This window comes from Drosophila mojavensis, unplaced genomic scaffold (assembly GCF_018153725.1).
Source record: "Drosophila mojavensis isolate 15081-1352.22 unplaced genomic scaffold, ASM1815372v1 contig_136, whole genome shotgun sequence".
NCBI classification, from domain to species: domain Eukaryota; kingdom Metazoa; phylum Arthropoda; class Insecta; order Diptera; family Drosophilidae; genus Drosophila; species Drosophila mojavensis.
Window position 1 is genome coordinate 16727829 of NW_025318667.1, and position 20458 is coordinate 16748286.

Sequence of the window (20458 nt, forward strand, 5' to 3'; positions counted from 1 at the left end):
GTCGCCATAATCCCCTTAATTAATGATAATACGCGCAGCAAACTCGTAAATATTATGCTACCCTGAGCCAACAGATTGTACGTGTATATGTATATAAGTATAAGTATATACATATATGTATGTATATCTATCTAAGTACCCTCAGGCAAGTCAGATTCGCTCAGCGTTTCTTGACCTTCTGAAGGCCATACTCAATGCAAAATATATTCACATGAAGCCAAAATAAATTTTTAATTTTTTATTTTTATTTTTTGTATTTGAATTATTTCCACAAAGAATGAAATTTGAATTGAGGTGATATCTCTAGTGCTCAGATATGTAACTAAAACAGTTATAGATCTTAAACTGTATAAAGGGAAAGCTGATAAAAATTCGATTAAACATTTAAATTATAGTTAATTAAAATGCAATCAGCAGAAATTGCCATATTGCTTTCTCAATATATTTATATATTTATTTTTATACATATTTTGCATTAATTAGTTTTTAATTCATTCTTAGAAAAACATGAAGGACAAAGGGTTTCATTTTGCTTACAGAAACTAAATATTAAAAGGCCTACATAAATAAAAAAAATAGGTATATAAGTAGATAAATGAACAAAAGATTAAAAAATACCAACAAATAAATAAAATTAAGTTATTTAATAATTAAGAAATATATATATTAATAATATTTTAAGAACCAAATAAACTTCATCATCAATTCTCTTTAGAGTGCCCATATTACTTAGTGATTATATTTATTTATTTTATTATTATTTACTTACACTTATAATTTTAATCGATAATTAAATTAACAAAAAAATTAAAAATAACAAAATAAATAAATAATGTTGAATTATTAAAGCTGACAGAAAGGGATGGCACTACTGAAGAGTGCATAACTAAAGACTGCACTAATATGCCCGCTCTTAAAGGCGCTATAAAATATGCTCTTCAAGTCAAATAATATTTATAATAGCTTTTTGTTTAGTTGAAATGCTTAAGGAATATGTAATTCCTGGAATTGTGGTGCGCGCATTAGAAACTTGATTTGTAATGGACTTAAACTGTAGTCTAATTGCGTTGGCCAACTACCCCTTGCTTGAAGAGGCCCATGTCATGCGCACTATAGGCCTAAACCCCAAAGCCAAGAAACCGCAACACCCACTGGCAACCCCCAACCCCCAGCCCCCAGTCCCCAGCCCCCAATGGAGTTCATGCGCTTAGCCGCAATGAGATGCAACCCTGACGCGCAGCTAAAACAGCTATGTGTGTGTGTGTGTGTGTGTGTATGTGAAGGGGGTGGGTGTTGTCTAGGGTCAGTGGTATAGTTAGTCTGGGCCAAGCTGCATGGCTGCTTAACCAAAAAGGGATACTTTGCGCCACGTTTTATTCAACGGACAGTTGTTGTTGTTGTTGGCGTTGTTGATGTGTTACGTTTGCGCTCGCTTTCCTTTTTTTACTGTCTCTCTCCCCCCCTCTCACTCTCTCTCTCTCTCTCTCTCACTCCTTCTCTGTTGCTGTTTGCTTTTTTAGCAGTCAGTTTTACAGATGTGCCGTGCTGATGTCGCGGTGTTATCCTGCCGCTCGTATTGTATGTGTCACATGGGTTAACTATGCTGTGTGTGATATCCTTGTTATTGTCCTTGCGCTTGCTCCTCGCTCGCCTTGCGCTGCCCGGCGAATGCCGAGAATGCCAATTTGCATTTAACACCGAGTGTTAGCCACTGGGTGACAGGCATTAAATAATTAACGCGCCTTAAACATGCAAAAGGCCAACCTGAGCTCAAATAACAACAAATAAACAGAGTAAGCGAGAGGGGTAGAGAGGGGAGAGTGGCAGTGCGATAGAGTTAAATAAATCGCAAACTGCTGAGCCAAAAACAAAACATTCAGCATCAATTGAATTAAGCCAATAATGTTGGGAAAAAAAAATAACTCTGATTGAGCTAGAGTTGAGGATTACGAGCTGTGTGTAGATATTTATTCAATAAACATGGCGCATAACATGCAAATAAAAAACAAATCGCACAAGCATGCAGATATACATACATACATACATACATACATACATACATACATACATACATATATATATATATAGTCATGTATGCAGCGCTGACAAATCAAAGTTAAAGAAATGTGTAAGGCAAACAAACTTGGCATTGCCACTGCACCTGTCCCAATCAAGTCAGTGTGTGTGTGCGTGTGCGTGTGCGTGTGTGGGTGTCTCTCTCTCTATTGGTAGTGAAGCGCCCATCACTGAAGTGCGGGTCACAGACCGCCAATCCCTTTGCTATCACTGATTCAACCTTCTCTGTCAGCTTGAGATACCTGAGCGGGCGCTACCTGTGGGTGGGCGAGTGGGTGGTCGGTGGGTGATGTGTTTGGGGAGCTGCCTGGCTCAGATTCAGGTCCCAGCATAGCGTCGCTTGAAAGCCCGGCATATCTTGATTGTTTGCATGTAAATCTGCACAAAATCCCCAAAGTACCAATGGCAGCAGGAGCAAGAGCAGCAGCAACAGCAGCAGCAGCAGCAGCAACAGAGGATGCAAAGGATGCCCTTACAGCAATGGCAACAACTGCTCTGCGCCGCATCGTTACCGTTACCTGTGCCACCCCCTCTCCCCGCCTGCCGCATGTCCTGGGCTGGCCCAATCTGTGATGATGACGATGACGATGACGATGACGATAATGGCCTTGGCTGCGCCAGTCTCCGTCGCAGTCTACGTCGCAATCCCTTGAACAATTGAGCTGAGTGCCCGGGTGCCAATAGTCAATTTGTTTGGCCTGGTCAAGTGGATTTGTTGCCTCGCCTTCAGTCAGTGGAAACTGTTCAGTGCGCTGCCACGTACAAGATATTAAGATAATAGACAATGGAAGTTGGAGAAGGTTTCTGATATCAGCAGCCAGCATAAGGAATAATGTTAATTCTGAAGGATTATATTTAAATTAGATTATGCTGATTACTTACAGGATAAAATAATCTTGACAGAACCAGTTACAAGGATGTTTTAAGGTAAATTAATTATATCCAAAATTAATAAATAAATAAACATAAAAAATCTTGAAAAAAAAAAATACAATAAAGAAAAAAGGTAAAAATAAATTTAAAAAAAATATTTATAACTATCATTTAAAAATAAATTAATAAAAATTTAAATATATAATAAAAAATGTAAAAAATACATAAAGCTAAAAAATATGTATTGTATAAAATTGGTAAGAAAATGTACGAACTTTGAGTTGTATGTTATAATAGCAATAAATAAAAAATTTAAAAATAAATTTATAAATTTATAAAAAAAAGTAGAAAATAAATAAACCCAAACATAAATGTATATAAATAATACTTTTAAGGAATATGTACAAATTTTTAATTGTGATTTATAAAAAAAAAAAAAAACAAATTAATAATAAATAAAAAGATATGGTTTGAGGCATTAAATTATCCTCAATCAGGCAAGTCGTTTTTTATGTCTTGGTTGGTAAAAAAAAAAAAAAAAAAAACATATTTTATGTTAATGTCGACTTCGAATTAGTTGGAAGGTCTTATCTCAATATTCTATGATAGGGCATAGCTGCAGTTCAGCTGGCCGAACGTGCGAAATATTTGCATTTTAGCAACTCGTTCTACCACTGTCGCGTGGCCAATTTTTCGATATTCGCTTTGGTTTTCCTCCGCGTGTATGTGTGTGTGTGTGTGTGTGGCTGTGGTGCAATTTTTTGGTTTACCTTTTGCTGGGCTTGCGCCACCACCTCCGCCTGCAAGACGACTCACGATACGACTCCAACTGCATTTATTGGAATTTTACAATAAACTAGCGACGCGCCGCGACAGGTACGAGGCACGAACAGAAAGATAGAGAAATAGAGGGAGAGAAAGAGAGAGAGAGAGGGAGAGACAGAGACAGAGACAACGTTGCTCAAATTTGTGAGCAGGTGACCTTGCCTTGGGGCTATAAGAGCCCTGGGCCATCATAGCTATAGAGCCAAAGATCGCCAGAAAGAATGTATTATCATTTAACGAGAACAGATTAGAAAAACAAAGATGAGATATATATATACTGTATATATTCATAGAGAAAATGCAAGTATAGTCCATCAGCAAGTGGAACGTGTGTGTGTGTGTGTGTGTTCATACCCTGTGCAGACTGTGTTGTCGTCTGAGGTATAACTTGTAGTCATGGTATGTTAACTTTTGTACTTTTGTTTTGTTTCTGTGCACTTTTGTTGTTGTTGTTGCTATTGTTGTTGTTGTTGCCTTTGTGCTTTATTTTGCTCGATTGCCAAAGGCGCGTCATACACGGCGTATGCTTGATGCTTGATGCACCCCTCGTCGAGGATGTAATTAAAAAACGGCAACAAAAAGCTGCACTGACAGCATGTACAACTTGTGCTTGCTGCACGACACCGACACTCGAGAGCGGTGCCCCGGCCAGACTCAAACCGAATGCCAATACCTCAATAACTCAATGCCTCAATGCCCCAGCGCCTCACAGCTCACGGCTCATGGCTCATGGCTCATGGCTTGGTGCTCGCTCGGTTCGGCGACGACTGAATCGATGAGCTTCGATGGCAGTATACAAAGCAGGGACGACGATATCCATAGCTCAAAGCTAAATCTCTGCACAAACAGGATATATATAGCAGGAGTCAAAGTCAATCGCAACCATCCACCAGCAGCGCCACCCAACCCGAACCACCCAACCCAACCAAGCCAAACTCTCTCAAGCGCCAAGCGTGCCAATGTCGATGCCGCGCGTTCGCTTCGACTTGGTTTTGTAGTCAGCCAGCTTTTGTTCAGCTGTTTTTATTTTTGTTGTTGCTTCTGGTGTTTTTTGAGTTTTTCCTTTCTTCTTTTTTTTTTTTTTTTTGCTTCTTGCATGTCCCTAACCAGAGCTCATGTGCGCCCTGCTATGTGATTTTTTGCGGGTACTTTTTGTGATATTGAGCCGGCTGCTGCTCCTGCTCCTGCTGCTGGCTGGGCTCACTCAAGGGAAAGCCAAAGTTGACTCCTTGCAGTTGTTGTTGTTGTTGTTGCAGCAAAGCTACTGCCGCCTGGACGTATTCGGTTTAGTGTGATTTGTATGCGTACCGATTTGCTCCCCCACCCTCACTACGCTCCAAACCTTATCACCGACTCTGCTGGATATGGATCCGAGTCAAGTTGCTAGCTGGGATAGCCGGGATTGTACGAGCTCAGCGAGAAGTAACTGGGCAAAAAGCTGCACAAGTAGCTGTGCACATCAAACCGAGCTGAAAGCGGAACACTTAGTTGAATCAGTTGAATAGACTCGACAACAGACAGCGACAGACAGCAGAAAAGATAAAAAAGAAAAGTAGAAAAACTGAAGAGAGGCAGGCACATGGATCAAAGTGGGAGTGCCAACAGCAACAACAACAACAACAACACATACACACACTCATATTCTGGGTATAACAAATATCTATAGCTATACTCAACAAGTACTTGAAATTGAGTAACAGTTCAGGTCAGCCCACAATACATTTATAAGGCCATTAAAATTCTTCAATGTGGCAGAATCTTTGAGAGAAACTTCTGCACTTAGAGGCTTTTGTTAGAGATTGCAATTTATGCAAAGATTGAAGATCTAGAAAAGACTCTGCTTGAGTCGACTTGGTGAACTTTGATGTGAAATGAAACTATAGCTATACTAAGTGATCCTTGGATTACTTTGGAGTACTTAAATACGAGGTTTGGGTGAAAGCCTTCTAATCCAATTTAAAATGCGTTATTCAAGCTTCGGAACTTAAAAGGAAGAGATCCCAGGGTTAGCGAGGTGTATTTAGTCTTGAAGTCAAGCTTACAGCTATGATGAAAATTCGAAGTCACAAATTGGAAAGTTTTATGCAAGACTTTGAGTTTTAAATGAGGTAAGCTTGTCTGAGGTATTCATTTATACAAGACATGAAAATTCTGTTTCGGGTAACTTGAAGTATTTAGTATTGGAGTTAATGGGAATCTGAATGTGATTAAACAAATGACAGCTGAGACTGAGTAAAACGGAGAGTCAGTGATTAAAAATAAATATGTAAGGTTGGTGAGAGCTGGGAGTCTTGATTAATAAAAGAAATGTTCTTCAGCGACTGCGATATCTTAACTGCTCTTGAAACTGCTGAAAGTTTTTCTTATTTTGCTCCAGTTGCCATTTCAGGATTTCTGATATAACCCAAAATTGGTTGCTGCAAGCTGAAAGTGCTTATGGGGATGTAAAGCAAATAAGATGCCATAGGTGCTAAGAGCTTGTAAAGCCGGTGTATGCGTTTTTCAAGGCTTGCAACTTCAAGTTGTCAAGTTTTGTACATTAAGGTTATTGTAATTCAAAGCAAAAATTGGATCGTTCTTGAACCAAATTTGAGATGTGGAAGCTGTAGGGCTGTAGGGGTGTAGGGTTGTAGGGTTGGTGTAGGGGCATTAAAGAAAGCAATCGTGGTTGTCTTCTTCCATTTCACCAAATGTTCTGCGTAAGGAGCTTGGGCTAGCTTTCAAGATTCAGCTTTGATAGGAATTTAAGCCAAAAGCCACTGCGAAGCTCAAATTGATATTGTTATGTATTAAATTATAATTTTAGCTTGATAAAAATAAATGAATAAATAAAATACTAAAAAAATAAATAAATATGTAGGAATAAATTAATAAAAAAAAATCAAATAAATGAATAAATAAATATATAAATAAGTAAATAAAAAATAAATACTAAAGTAAATACTTAGGTAAATAAATAAATAAATAAATAAATAATACATAAATAAATAAATAAAAAATATAGATAAATCAATTAATAAATACAAAATTAAAAAAAAAAATACAAATAAAAAACAAATGAAACGAATAAATTATTAAATAAATAAATATAGTTCAGACAGATGGAAGAAATCAGTTTTGCGGTTTATGCTAAAATGCCAATAGGCAACAAACTATATTTAAAGTCAATTTTCTGAAAATATGAGGGGATTGCTGTTCTACAGACGACTTGCTGTGTGGGAGTAAAATGGGAAAAATCGGGGAAAACCTTCGCGGAGAGGCATCTAATCAATCTTGTCCAAGCGGCCCGAGTGGAGGGTGGTGCGCGAGACGAACTTCTTGCCCTGCGGCTTGTTGGTGTCGGTCTCCATGTTACGCTCTTTGAATCTGTCCTTGATATACTGTACGCGTGCCGGATCGACATTGCTGCGGCGTCTGAGTGGATTGTAGTAGGGTATCTTGCGGGCCGGCGGCTCTGGCACCTTCGGCTGTGGCGGCGGCTTGGCGGTGCCAGTGTTCTTCAGACTCTGCTCCACCGACGGCTCGATGGGTGCAACAGCCGTGCTGTTCGGCTGCTCCACGGCCATGTCGTTGTAGCCAACCGAGACGTTGTTAGTGCGGCTCAGCTTGCCCTGCTCTATCTGCAGTTGATCCAGCGGATTCAGGCAGACGCTGTACTGCCGAATGTCTGTGTGGTTCATCTCATAGATTGGCAGCTTCAGGCGCAAGTTGGAGTAGCCCAATGGGGATCTGGTGTTGCACTCTACCATCTTGGAGGCGATCTTAACAACTAACTGCGATACATAGCGTCCTGCCGTCGATTTCAATTTGAATTGAGGCTTCTGCTTAATCTCCTCAGAGACCTCGACCAAAGCAATTGGCTGTGCTTGCTTTGGATCTGGCGAGAGAAGGTGTATATATTCGATTAATCGATTATGGATATATGTGCATCAATTCAGTGAACAACAATGCCATCAATTCGATCTACTCACTGTAGGTCAATGAGCGTTTCAGCTGCAGCCCCTTGAAGGGGGCTTTCAATTGAAGTTGACGGAACATCCTCTGTATCGGTATCAGGATACTACTAGGGACTCCAACAACGGGAGGCTGCCACTTCAGAATTTAGTGCAGTCGATGTATCTGCCTAGTTAGTTCAATGTGTTTAATTCACTTTTCTATTGCAGTTCACAATTTACTACTGGTTTTTCCAAGTTGATTTTTGTTATTTTCCCTTAGTCCGAAAAATTGATGTAGTGCCAGAAAAAAAGTAGGAATGAAATGAAATGCTCGACAGACGAGTTTACCCTACGCTCACTCTCTGACAAATCGCCTGAGTGCAATTTCAAAGCCTGCTCGTTTGCCACTGTCACTGGGGCTGAGAATGGGGCTGGGCCTAGGACTGAGACGGGGACTGGGATTGGGATTGGTGAGGCCAGGCCAGGACTAACATTCCCAAACCTAGCCCAGCCCTATAGCATTTTTTTTTTTTTTTCGTGAAAAAACCTTCATGCATATTTATAGTTCCGCTTGTTGACAAATATCGCGCAGTGTTGACTGACGGCCCGGCAAGCGGAAGCTGCACTGATTAGAAACCTAGTGCCGACCCATCGAGATTCCGGTCCACACAAACTGTGCACCAAGCGCCAGGCAGCATCAGAGGCACCACTAAAAATAAACTGGAATATATTGGAGTGCGCGACTCGGCAGTGCTCGACTCGCAAATGCCCTAAGCTACAATGCGAACTCTATTTTAGTATATCGAAGATATATAGATTATAGATGTATAGATTTAAGCAAATATAAATATAAAAAAAAATAATATAGTCTAAGAGAATCTATTTTACTATGAATATATTAGATTGTATTTAGTTATGTGGCATTAATTTAACTTTTTATGTTAGAATATATACATATATCACTTGAACTTGACGGAATGTACTGCAAATAAGATGAAGAGATTTACGCAATATTCTAGATATAAAGTTTTATACAGCAGCGGCATCAGTTCAACTTTAGCAATTGCCTAAGTCGTCTGGAATAATCTGATTTATATACAATATATACGATCTATCTATATATCGAATATTAATATTCTCAATTTCAACAACGAGTCGAAATATGCCTTTTGTCGCCGTCTGGCCTGTTACTCATATTTGCATGAGCACCTTATACCCTTGTTAGCTATTTTCAACGGGTTCTGGATGTACTCAAAAAAAAAAAAAAAAAAAAAAAAAAAAAAAGGAGAGAGAGAGAGAGAAAAAAAGAAGACGACTAAAAGTACATATACTAACAAAAAATACTTTTGGCTTTGGCTTAAAAATACAAACGCCACTTTAGTAGCACTGGAAAAAAGAACGCGTCCGGTACAAAAAAATGTAACATTTCTATGTTCTAGGCCCTATAGTGCTAACTGAGCCGTAACTCCCGTCCTGGCCACATAGCCCCAGCAGCCAGTTTGCAATGGGTTTATTAAGAATTCTTGTCATCCACTCCTACTCTTATGCAAGGGAAGATTATGCAAGCAGCCTTAATATGTCCATGCGACTATTTGAATTTAAGATTTGTTAAGCAAAAAAATAAATTAAAATTTTAATTTTATTATAAATAGGTAAGAGACTTGTTGCCAATATTACAGTGTAAAAATTATTTTAAATACTTAAAATAAAATATAAATATAATATACACAATATAATTTATATTTGATTTATTATTTATTTGATTTATATTTTTAAGTGCTTAGATTATATATATTTGACAATATAAAAAAAAAAGCTGTTTGTTGGTAAAACTGTCAAGATTAGCTTCAGTATTTAACGATATAAATTAATTGATTTATTATACATATATTATAACATCAAAACAGACATAAAGCAATCATTTTAAATATAAGCGAATTTTAAAAATATGTATGTAGTATAATTTAAGAATGATTTTTTAAAAATTAATTTAATTAAATTGAATTAATCAATCAATTTTTTTTTATCATAAATTTTACATTTGCAAAAATTTTGTAAATTATTTAACATAAATATTTACTAAAAAAAAAAAATAAATAAAAATGTAATCAATTATAATTCGGTATATTTTTTAATAAAAATAATAATAGAAATAAATTGAAGCTTGTAATAAAATAATTGTCCAACTGGGACCAGAATGGAAAGCAACTGACTGGCTCCAAGACAGAAGCTTGATCACGTTCTATTTTATACTGTTCCATTTTAGAAATTCAACATTTGGAGAGCAAGCATAGAGCGAGTGATCCTAGGGAGAGTAATGCTCCCGATCTCACAATTGATTGATTAAATTTGATAGTTTACAAATTCGAAAAGTCTCAAGTAAATAAAAACAATAAATAAAATATAATATTAATACCAATAATAATAATAATAATAATAATATAAATAAATTATAAAAATAACTATAATAAATCAACTTAATAATAAATAACAAGTAAGAAGGCTCCAGTCGAGACTGCTCGACTAGGAGATACCCTGAACCCTCCTCCAAGCTGATATTCTAATCATTCTGGACTTTTTTTATGCACACATACATATACATGCACTTATAAGCACGCGCTCTGCTAGCTGCGCAGTAAGCAGCGACAGCGCTTAGGCTGCGCTGCAATGTGGGCAATATTATGAGAATTTATTTGTTAAATAATTTCTTTTGTAGACACACGATCTTAATGAAACTTTTAGAGCGTAATCATATGGTAAAAATGTGTGTACATTCCAAAGCACAAGTCTCTAGTACTTGAAATGCGTTTTTGGGGGCGAAGGGGGCGTGGTATCCAAAATCTGTAAATTACAAAATCTTTGTATCCATTAACTTTATATACAATTCAAATTTGAAGTCTCCAGGTCTAAAAGTGTTAAAATTAGGCTGAAAAAACAATGTCGATTTTTCGATTATTCTCGATAAAAAAGTTATCGGATGAGTTATCGAAAAAATAAAGCAAACTCGTACTGCCTATGGTATACACGAGTATGCATGCCAAATTTCAGCTCTCTAGCTCTTATATCTTCTGAGATCCTTTTGCTCATACGGACGGACGGACGGACGGACGGACGGACGGACGGACGGACGGACGGACGGACGGACAGGGCTATATCGACTCAGCTCGTCGTCCTGATCAAGAATATATATACTTTATGGGGTCTGAGATGATTCCTTCTGCCTGTTACATACTTTTCACAAAACCATTATACCCTGATTTCCCATTTTCAATGGGTTCAGGGTATAATAAAACTAGTAAGAATTGTCTAGTCGAATATTCAAAAAAAAAAAAAAAAAAATCGTATATATATTTAAATTAATAACAACTTAAGCCTTAGACAGCTAATAATATTTAAAGGTTAAATTCTGCAGCTTTGCTAAATAAAAAAATTATTTCAAATGAAAAATAAAATAATGATAAAAAATTGTAACAAAGCCCATACAAAATATTTAATTTGTTCTAAGAGCATATAAATAGATTTGTTGTTCTCATTTGTTCCGGCCGAGCTGAGCCTGCAAACGGAGACTTAAACTGCGGCCTCTGCAGAGCTCTGGTTGCAGCGCCGGCGCTACGGCCAGCATTGTTTGGCAATTGGTGGAACAATGGAGTTGTGTGTGCTGGAGAGGGCGGCACACAATAAAAGCCACTGGGCCGTGGCCGCGATCATTGTGCGAGAGCCTTAAGCCTGGCCCGCACTGGCCCCGCATGTGTGGCCGGTGCTTTCACATTAGCAAACCTATTAGCATTTGGCTAATCCGCACTTAGGCTTAATAAATGAGGCCGAGTATGTGCGCTGGCCCGAGGATGCGCGCTAGACTGGCTGTCGGTAAACGGGCGAGCGACCTGTGAGCCCTTTATCGCAGGTCGATCGTGCATGTCCTTTGTTTTGGCATATGCACTTGCAACTGCCACTTGCAACTGCCACTGCCACAGCCAATGGGCATTGTGCAACCGACTGTGGGCCGGCTCAGCACTTGTCTTAATCCCCTTTCTGAAATGAGTAGCATATCCAATGGCCAGCGGACAAACAAAAGCACACCCGGCCACAATGGCCAACAAAAACGTCGAATCTGGCACGTCATCTGATCCTCTCGAAACTGAGCCAGCGGCTCAATCGATCATCAAATCGATCTTGTTTTTGTTTTGTTTTTTTTCTTTTTTGTGTTTTTGCCGTTTTACTGAATTGATCCACTCAAGATAAATTAGGCCACAACATTTGTGTAAGCTTAGCCGCGGATTATCCAGGCTGCCAGGCAGGCCTCAGTGCAACTGTGCGCTCTCCAGACAACATGTCTTCCGGTCGCTTATCACCTAGGAGTGCTCTATGGGAATGCCCTGATTGCTAAGAATTGTGGATTCAATATTTATAAGCATATATGTATGTGAATATCTGTCGCTCTCTTTCTGCTTCTCTTGCTCTGCGTCTGGCGATAATTTCTTTGATTATTGGCCGTGGAGAAGGAATGCATATAAAAAGTTACAGTACAAAAGTTGATTACAAAAGACCATCAAAATCAATGGAATGCGAATAATGAAAGGCCCAACAACAACAACAACAACAACAATTGAAAACAACAATAAGCAAGATGTTGTTTAACTAGGGCTGTAGATGCTGGCTGGGTGGGTGGATGGTTGGCTGGGTGGTTGGGCAGAACATGTGTCCCATTGGGGGCGGGTTTGTTGTTTCGTATATATGTATATACATATATTGTTGTAGAGTGCAATTATGAAAATAATGTCCACAGACCATTGAGTTCATAACGCGAATGAGGCCGCAATAAAATAAATAAATAAAGAGCAACTTGTACTCAAATGAGCCATGCAAATGCTGAGATGACCAGAGACGCGGACACCGAATGCCGATGAGTGGAATAAACAACAACAACAACAACAACAACAATCACATCGACAGCCGTATCATTGCCAACGTCAATGTCCTCGTGGCTGATTCAGTTGGTATTGAAATTTATTTTCATATAAAATATGAAGACAACGAGCCACGCAGCAACTGAACTCCGACGGGCTTAGAGGGTTGGATTTGCAATTGTGATTGCTCCATTTGGCGCTGAACCAGAACCAGAACCAGGACCAGGACCACGTATACGACTCGGGAGCCAGCTGTTGGGATACTTTATTCAAGTTTCGCTGCGGACTGGAGAAAGAAACAACAAAAGCAAAAAATACATAAAAAATAAAAAATATTTTTTAACAAGCTTTAAGTCGCTTCAAGCAACTTGAACTGAATTGTAGATGCTTCAAGGGCTTGACTGGAAATATTAAATCAATTAGAAATCGTTTAATTGGGAAGAGTTTTGAGCAGCTGAGCAAGCACAATGATAAATAAATAATAAATCAAGATAAAATAAATATGATTAAATATTTACCTACTGCTACGACTTATTTATTTAATCATTTATTATTTTATATATACTTTTCTTATACAAAAATATTTGTTTATTTAAATAAATAATAAATTAAAACAAAATCAATTCAAATATATTTATATTTTTTATATACTTATTTATTTAGTTTTGTTTATATATGTAAATATAAAAAAAAAAGAAATTAAATTTAAAAATTTAAAAAACAAGTAAGAAGACTCTAGTCGAGACTGCTCGACTAGGAGATACCCTGAACCCTCTAATCTGATATTCTAATCAGTCTGCACTTCTTTTCGACACACATACATACACACACACGTATTAGAATGAGCTCTGCTAACTGCGCTTGGGCTGCGCTGTAGTGTAGGTAACATTATAAGAATTTATTTGTTGAATAATTTAATTTCTAGACGTACAATCTTAATGAAAGTTTCAGGGCGTAATTATATGGTGAAAATGTATGTACATTCCAAAGCACATGTCTCTAGTACTTGAAATACGCCTTTTACAAAGGTGAGGGTGAGGGGGTGGATATAGGGGGTGGGGGGTAAATTACAACAAAAATCGAAATTATATAAAATACATATAAGTCTACATTTAAAATTTGCAAGCTCTAGCTCTAAAGGTGTAGGAGATATAATTGAATAACTAGCTTTCGATAAGGTTTTTGATCGATAATAAAATATCGGGAGTAGTTATCGATATATAAAGAAAAACTTGATATGCGCGTGATATACACGGACCTAGGAAAAAAATTTCAAGTCTCTAGCTCTTATATCTTCTGAAATCGACGCGTTCATACATACGGACGGACGGACGGAAAGACAGACGGACAGGGCCAAATCGACTTAGCTCGTCGCCCTGATCAAGAATATATATACTTTGTGGGGTCTGCCACGCCTCCTTCTGCCTGTTACATACTTTTAACAAAACCATTATACCCTGATTTCCCATTTTCAATGGGTTCAGGGTATAAAAATAAATTTAAATAAACCTATAGTATGTATTTATATATAAGCTTTAAATAAATATTTAATTACAGTCTGGAGATGCAAATGTAAACAATAATTAATTGTAAAAAGCACAATTTTTGAATGTATAAAATTATATTTAAGTAGAAAAGGACAATGTGTCCTGTACTCTTAAATAAAAAAATAAAATGTTAAACACAACACTCTTGTATGCAGTAAATTGATTTAAAAATAAAGTGTCCCATATAAATATATAAAATATAAATATATAAAATAAAATAATAACTTAGTTATTTAATGATTTTTTTTAAATGTAACTACTTCATTATTTAATTAATACATTAGTATTTTATTAAATTATTTATTTATTTTAAATTTTATTTTCAGCACCATTCTTGTGATCTAAGCTGAATCTTATTAATTAGTAATAATTTAATTAAGTCGCTAAATAAATCAACACCATTTCTCAGGGAACACCGAAGCCGCAGGCCTTAGCAGCCAGTAGCTCAGTTTATGAGCTAGACTAAATTTTATATCAGTTTATATTAATGTTGCATCATTTTTTACATTTGAGTAAATAAAGATATCAACTAAATATAATCACAGCGCATATTTAGTCTAAGCGGCTTACAGGTAGTGCTATTGATATACAAAATATTTATCAAAATACCTTGTAAGCGCATCAAAATGTTTATGCACGTGACCCGAGCACCCCGGCTGCACCCCAGCTGCAACCCGGCAAAGTGCAGACAGCAAAGACACCAAACACTTGCACACACGCACACACTCATAAACAGGCAGCAAACACCACAAACCACTCACACGCACACACGCACACACACACACGCACACATGCACACGCTCACAGTTATTGGGTGCGCGACCCTGGGGCAAAGTTAAGAAGTTCAAGTGTATAATTTCGTTACAATTGGGACAGTTTTAGTGCTTCGCCGGAACTCGTCGAATGACGCGTCGGTGGCGGATCAGATACAACGTACCAGGCCAGGCCCCTGCCCCTGCCCCTGCCCTGGCCCTTGCCCTTCTTCACACTCGCACTTGCCGTCACGCTCTCGTCCAGGTCCTTTCGGCCGGGGCTGCTAGAGTAACGCTTAAATGCGGTTTTGTGTTACACATGTGCGTCTAATTAGCGACTATTTAACGGCTGGGAGAGCGGGTCGTGTAACTAATACGGTTCCGGACACACACACACACACACAAACATTCACACACACACACACACGTGCACAGGGAATCGTTAACGAGCATGAAATTATTATCGAAATACAATTAATAAGTAAGACAAACGACATGGACATGACGGCTCTGGTTGCGTAAACACTTTTGACACTTGTCCCTCCCGGCACTTGCCCCTCGCCCTGCCATTGCCTATCAGCTGCAAGCTGACACTGCAGGGGCAGGCCGAGCAGAGGATGCTGGCTGGCTGGCCGACTGCCTGGCTGGATCCTTTCGCCTGAATTCCGGCGCCAGCATTGGCTTAAGTGCCGCCGACACTTCCGTCAACAGGGGAATTCCTCGGGGAATCTTGTCGGAGCTGCGACCGCTGTCCCACATTATTGGGAACTCGAATGTTTTGCATATCTCCAAATCATATGTGAGCCACCGGGCATGGGAAAGTGGCGCATAATCGCAGCGACCCTGTGGGTGGACAAATCGGCTTTGGAGCTTAAGGCGTAAATAATTTGGACCCCGGCCACTTTGATAAGTGAAAGCGGCTTCTGTCCGTTTGATCCGCAAAGAAGGAGAAGACCCTTTAGAATTGCTGCCACGCATGCTCTAACCCAGGCGGTCACTCAGCCTCGACTGGATGCCACTTGAAGCTCACTTCATCAGCTAGTTTGGCCGGGCCAGCTTTACTTATATTATATTATATTTATATTTATTAATAATAAGAGTGAATTTTTGCATTTATAAAAAATATTTTGACACACATTGTCAACAATATTTTCCAAAGCTATAAAGTTCTTTAGAGCAATTGCAATTCGTTGCTGTGAAAATCCGTTTTCTTTCTTGCCTTTTGTGTAAATTGAGTCAACGTGCCCGGCGAGTGGGTGGGGGGAAGGTTTTTGTTTTTGTTTTTTTTGGTGCGCACCCGGACTCTACATCAATACCCACTTTGTTTTAATGCACGCTGATAAGTGAGCCGCAGGGCTTAGTCCCAAGCATATATGTATATGTGTGTATATATATGTATGTGTATACATATACATATATGGAGAAGCTCACACATGCGTCTATATATGCTTAGTTCAGTTGTCCAATATATATTGGCCAGCCCTCAAATTGCCAGCGACTGTTTATAGGCTACACCCATTGGAAATTTGATAGCCAAACGGGGTATGCTGTTGTGTATCCAAAGGGGGGGATTCTTGAAAAGGAGAAGGAGCAGTTGAAACGAGGAGATTCTTCCTTAGCCAAGGACTCTTCGAAAACAGAATATTCATCTCAAAATGAATAGATCTCTAGAAAATTCATTTAATAGAGCAGATTTCTGAGACTTTGTATGAAGGAGAGTTTTCATAAATAGGAAATTCTTAAAGGATTGCAGTTGTTGTCTATTAAATGTTAGTTATTCGAAAGGAGAATATTCTTCTAATAAAGGTGATTCTTCGAAAGTAGCGAGTGCTTTTATATTCCCTTCATTTAATTCCCTTTAAACTTGGGATGCTATATTTCCTATTTTTGGGAAAAGATCTTGTAACGAATATATTCCTCAGAAAGGGAAAGTCTTCTAAAGGCGAAAGTTCGTCGTAAGGAGAATATTGGCATAAGAAAAGAGACTCCTCGCAAGAGAGATTATTTGTATTCGATTCTTCAAATTGGTAAATGTTTCATAAGGGTTATATTCGTCGAAATGAAGAGATTCTTGGTAAAGCAGGGATTCCTTTAGAGATACTTGATTTTGCAGTCATAGTCTTATGAAACTGAACAAATGAATGTTCGCTTCCCTCAGATACCCTCCATATTCGTGGCATATTTCATGAGCTACAGGGTATCTCAGTGCGAAGTATGGCCTAGGCAAGGTACCCAACGTGGTTTTCTTTTTTGTTGCCCTGAAGCAGACCCAAACTAGAGCCAAATGAGGGCGCTATTTTGAAGTGGCATTGCTGGAGCATTCCCCCCCTCTCTCTCTCTCTCTCTCCCTCTCTCACTCTGTCTCTATGCAGTGGTGTTGATTTTTTAACCGAATTGAGAAAATTTGTTGGCTCAGATTCGGTGAAGCGTAGACCATAATCAACTTCAGTGGCCGGCAACTCAATTTATATTTTTGCAATAACTTGCAGCAGCTGTGTTTCTGAGACTCCTGTGTGTGTGTGTGTGTGTGTGCGTGTGTGTATTCATGTGTGTGCGCATTCTGCTATAAAATAAAATTGAAAAAGGATTTCCGTTTGTCGTCCCTCGGTCAGCAAGGCAACCAAAAGTCTATCGACGTATTTATATGGCGACGACCAAAACCAAACGGTCAAAGGTGTAAATTTTATTTGAATTATTCGGTAAGGGTGCCAACAACAACAACAGCAACAACAACAACAACAACAGCAACAACAACAGCAACATCGACTCGAACTCGAACTCGAACTCGAAGGAGGACAACAATGAGAGCACATATTTGTATTTAGTTGTGTTACGTGGCCGGCATACAATTTTTGGGCATTGACTTTTGTTCAATTTAGTTTTGATAGAATTTTCGCCAGTGGACTGACTGACTGAATTGGCTTGATTTAGCTTCCGGCCATTTCATTTCCTTTCGGCCACTATCGAAGCCACACAGTCATCTGCGCTGTGGCCAAAGCGAACCGAATTTACAACAACTTGTCTATGATTAAGTCTTAGGTCAATCAGTAGCAAGTGCTAAGGTCAAATGAGTGCACAGCGAAATTTCTCTAGCTATGCAAATGGCTTTCAGTCGGCAGTGGAATCTTAATCAGCATGAATAGTTTAGGATTTCTTAATTTGTCTTTAGCTTTCATAATATATAGTAATAATAGTGCAACTTGTGACTGCTGTAAGGCTGAAAAGCTTCCACCAACTCTGAAGCAATCATAGTTCAGTCGAAGAGGCAACCAATCATCATAGTCTATGCATAGTTGATCCAAGTCATCAGTTCTAATTCTCTTGAGTAAGTCTGGGGAAGTTGGAATGGAATCAGTTTTGTGTTGTATTAGAGACGAACTCTATAGTACTTTACATATCTACTTATATAATATATATTAGCTGCCTACTCGGTGGAGCAGCTGAGAATAGCTCTTCTTAAAAGATTTCCTAAGTTTGCGTTCCCATTCAATCTACACAGAGATATATATACAATATTTCATACATAAACATATTCTGCTGCTCATCATGAAACTTCTACTCTTTGCCATTCTTTGCCTCTCTATATTGTTGAGGATAATTTGTCGAATATATTTATTATTATTTTTTTTTTCGCGACAATTTAATTTTGCCTAAAAAAACCTTTGGCTAGACTTTGTAAATGATTTAATGCCTCAATAAATATTCGCCAGATTCAAACAATCGCCTATATTTGTCTATTATCAGTATTCGGCTCACCCTTTTACCAATTGCAAATTTACTTTGAATTAGTTTATATATCAAGCTATCATCGACCTGCCAGCTGCCTTATACGATAGGCATAGCTTTATATAAAAAAGAAATTAAATAGAAATGAAGCTGCCAAGTGAGCTGTGTGAGAAGTAATCCAAATCACAGATCACTACATATATCATATATATAGGTTGATAACGTCATACTTTTGGATACAGCTCCCATGTTGGCATTGGAGTGGGCTAACGATAGTAGTGGCCTTGGTAAAAGGTTGTGTCCTGTGGAAAACAAATGAGTATGATCAACTAGACGCCCACCTTGAAGATTAAGGCGTTCCCAAGCTGAGAGGTAATCCTAGAAAGATGACGTAAGGGGAGCAGCCGGTAAGCAGTCAAATGGACGACTTGACTGACCATCTCAGCTAGCCATCTAAGCTAGCGTCAGTTACTGCATGAACAACTTTTGTAAATCCTCTTATATATTAAATGAAGCACTTAAAATTTGCATTGCAGTACCAAGATTCATGACTAAATACTTGCATAAATCTGAGACCGATTTTGGCTGAATAAAATTGAAGCTCTCAAAAATTAATTGCGAGAAATTGCTTAAATCATGATCAAAAATGCTATATCATATTCTGATTGAGTATTATGCAATCGAGTCGTATCGACTGCATAATACTCAATCAGAATATAAATGCTGTCAGCTCTAAAAGCTCGAGCGTCTCATTTGTCAAGCCCCCAGTAGGCCTGGATGAACTACATGATGTAGTCTACATCAGTTTTGCAGTCTGTCAAATCTTGTAAATATTCAATAATATTATATACAATATTATTATTTAATTATATCAAATGTATTATCTTCCAATTTACGTATCGGATAAATCAGGCGAGAATACCCAGCAGCTGTTTAAATATGTATCTAACGGAAAGCAAGAAGACATTGCCGTAACTCAATATACTCACTCTTCATTTTGTGAATAGGAATATATAAAACAGTTTAGCGGCCTTGCAGTCGTTGGCCATTGTAAATATGCAATCGCGACGTATTCAATCACGACTCACATTTGCAGCATAATTAAAGTGAATAGGGACATCGATCAGCTGTGATTACGCAACTGCAGCGCAGTCACCACCCATGGCTCATTGGCACATTTAGTGTGTGGCGCGAAACAATTGGCAGTGGCTCGGTGGCTCGGTGGCTCGCTCTGGCTCAGCCCATTATTGAGCAGCTGTGCCCGGCAAATTGGTCACACGCGGCCACTTAGCACTTCAGATGCCGATAATGATGACGACGGCACTGCCGACGGGGCTGTCCACGGCTAAATGAATACATCAGCCGCATCATTACGATCGTTGCCCATGGCAGTCGCAGCAGAGATCGGCACGCTGCAAATTGTGCCGATGACATCGGCCCCGAAGGTCCAATTGTCCGCCGCTGTGCGCTGTGTCCACAAATGGCCGCATTGGCCACGCTCATCACATGGAGCTGGGCTAGATCGAGCCAGTGAATGCCCTGGCCAATCCGTTCCGAGCCGCAGCCACAGCTAGTCGACGAGTACCCGCTGTGGCCAAATGATTGCGGTCGATCGGCTTCGGCTCCTGCTTCTGGTCGATGATGGCGCAACGAATCAATTGAAGGCCTCGCTCTCACTCTCCCATTCTCTCTCTTTATCTCTCTCTCTATGGCTGTTGTCCTGGCTAATTGGCCTGTGTGCAACATTGCAGACGGTGCGAATATTGTCACAGATTGAAATTATCTGGCGCAAAATTGCAATTTTCACGGTCAGGCAG

At 38.8% G+C, this 20458-nt stretch overlaps 1 protein-coding gene across 1 annotated transcript; it reads right to left on the bottom strand.

The window, feature by feature from the left end:
* Window positions 1-6897: 6897 nt before the first annotated feature.
* On the bottom strand, window positions 6898-8059 carry LOC6584017. The gene is made up of 2 exons (XM_002009641.4): window positions 7746-8059; window positions 6898-7651 (listed from the first exon to the last, which is right to left on the bottom strand). Exons 1-2 carry the CDS (start codon window positions 7810-7812, stop codon window positions 7038-7040), a joined length of 681 nt encoding a protein of 226 aa, XP_002009677.1. The 5' UTR covers window positions 7813-8059; the 3' UTR covers window positions 6898-7037.
* Between the last annotated feature and the right edge of the window lie 12399 nt (window positions 8060-20458).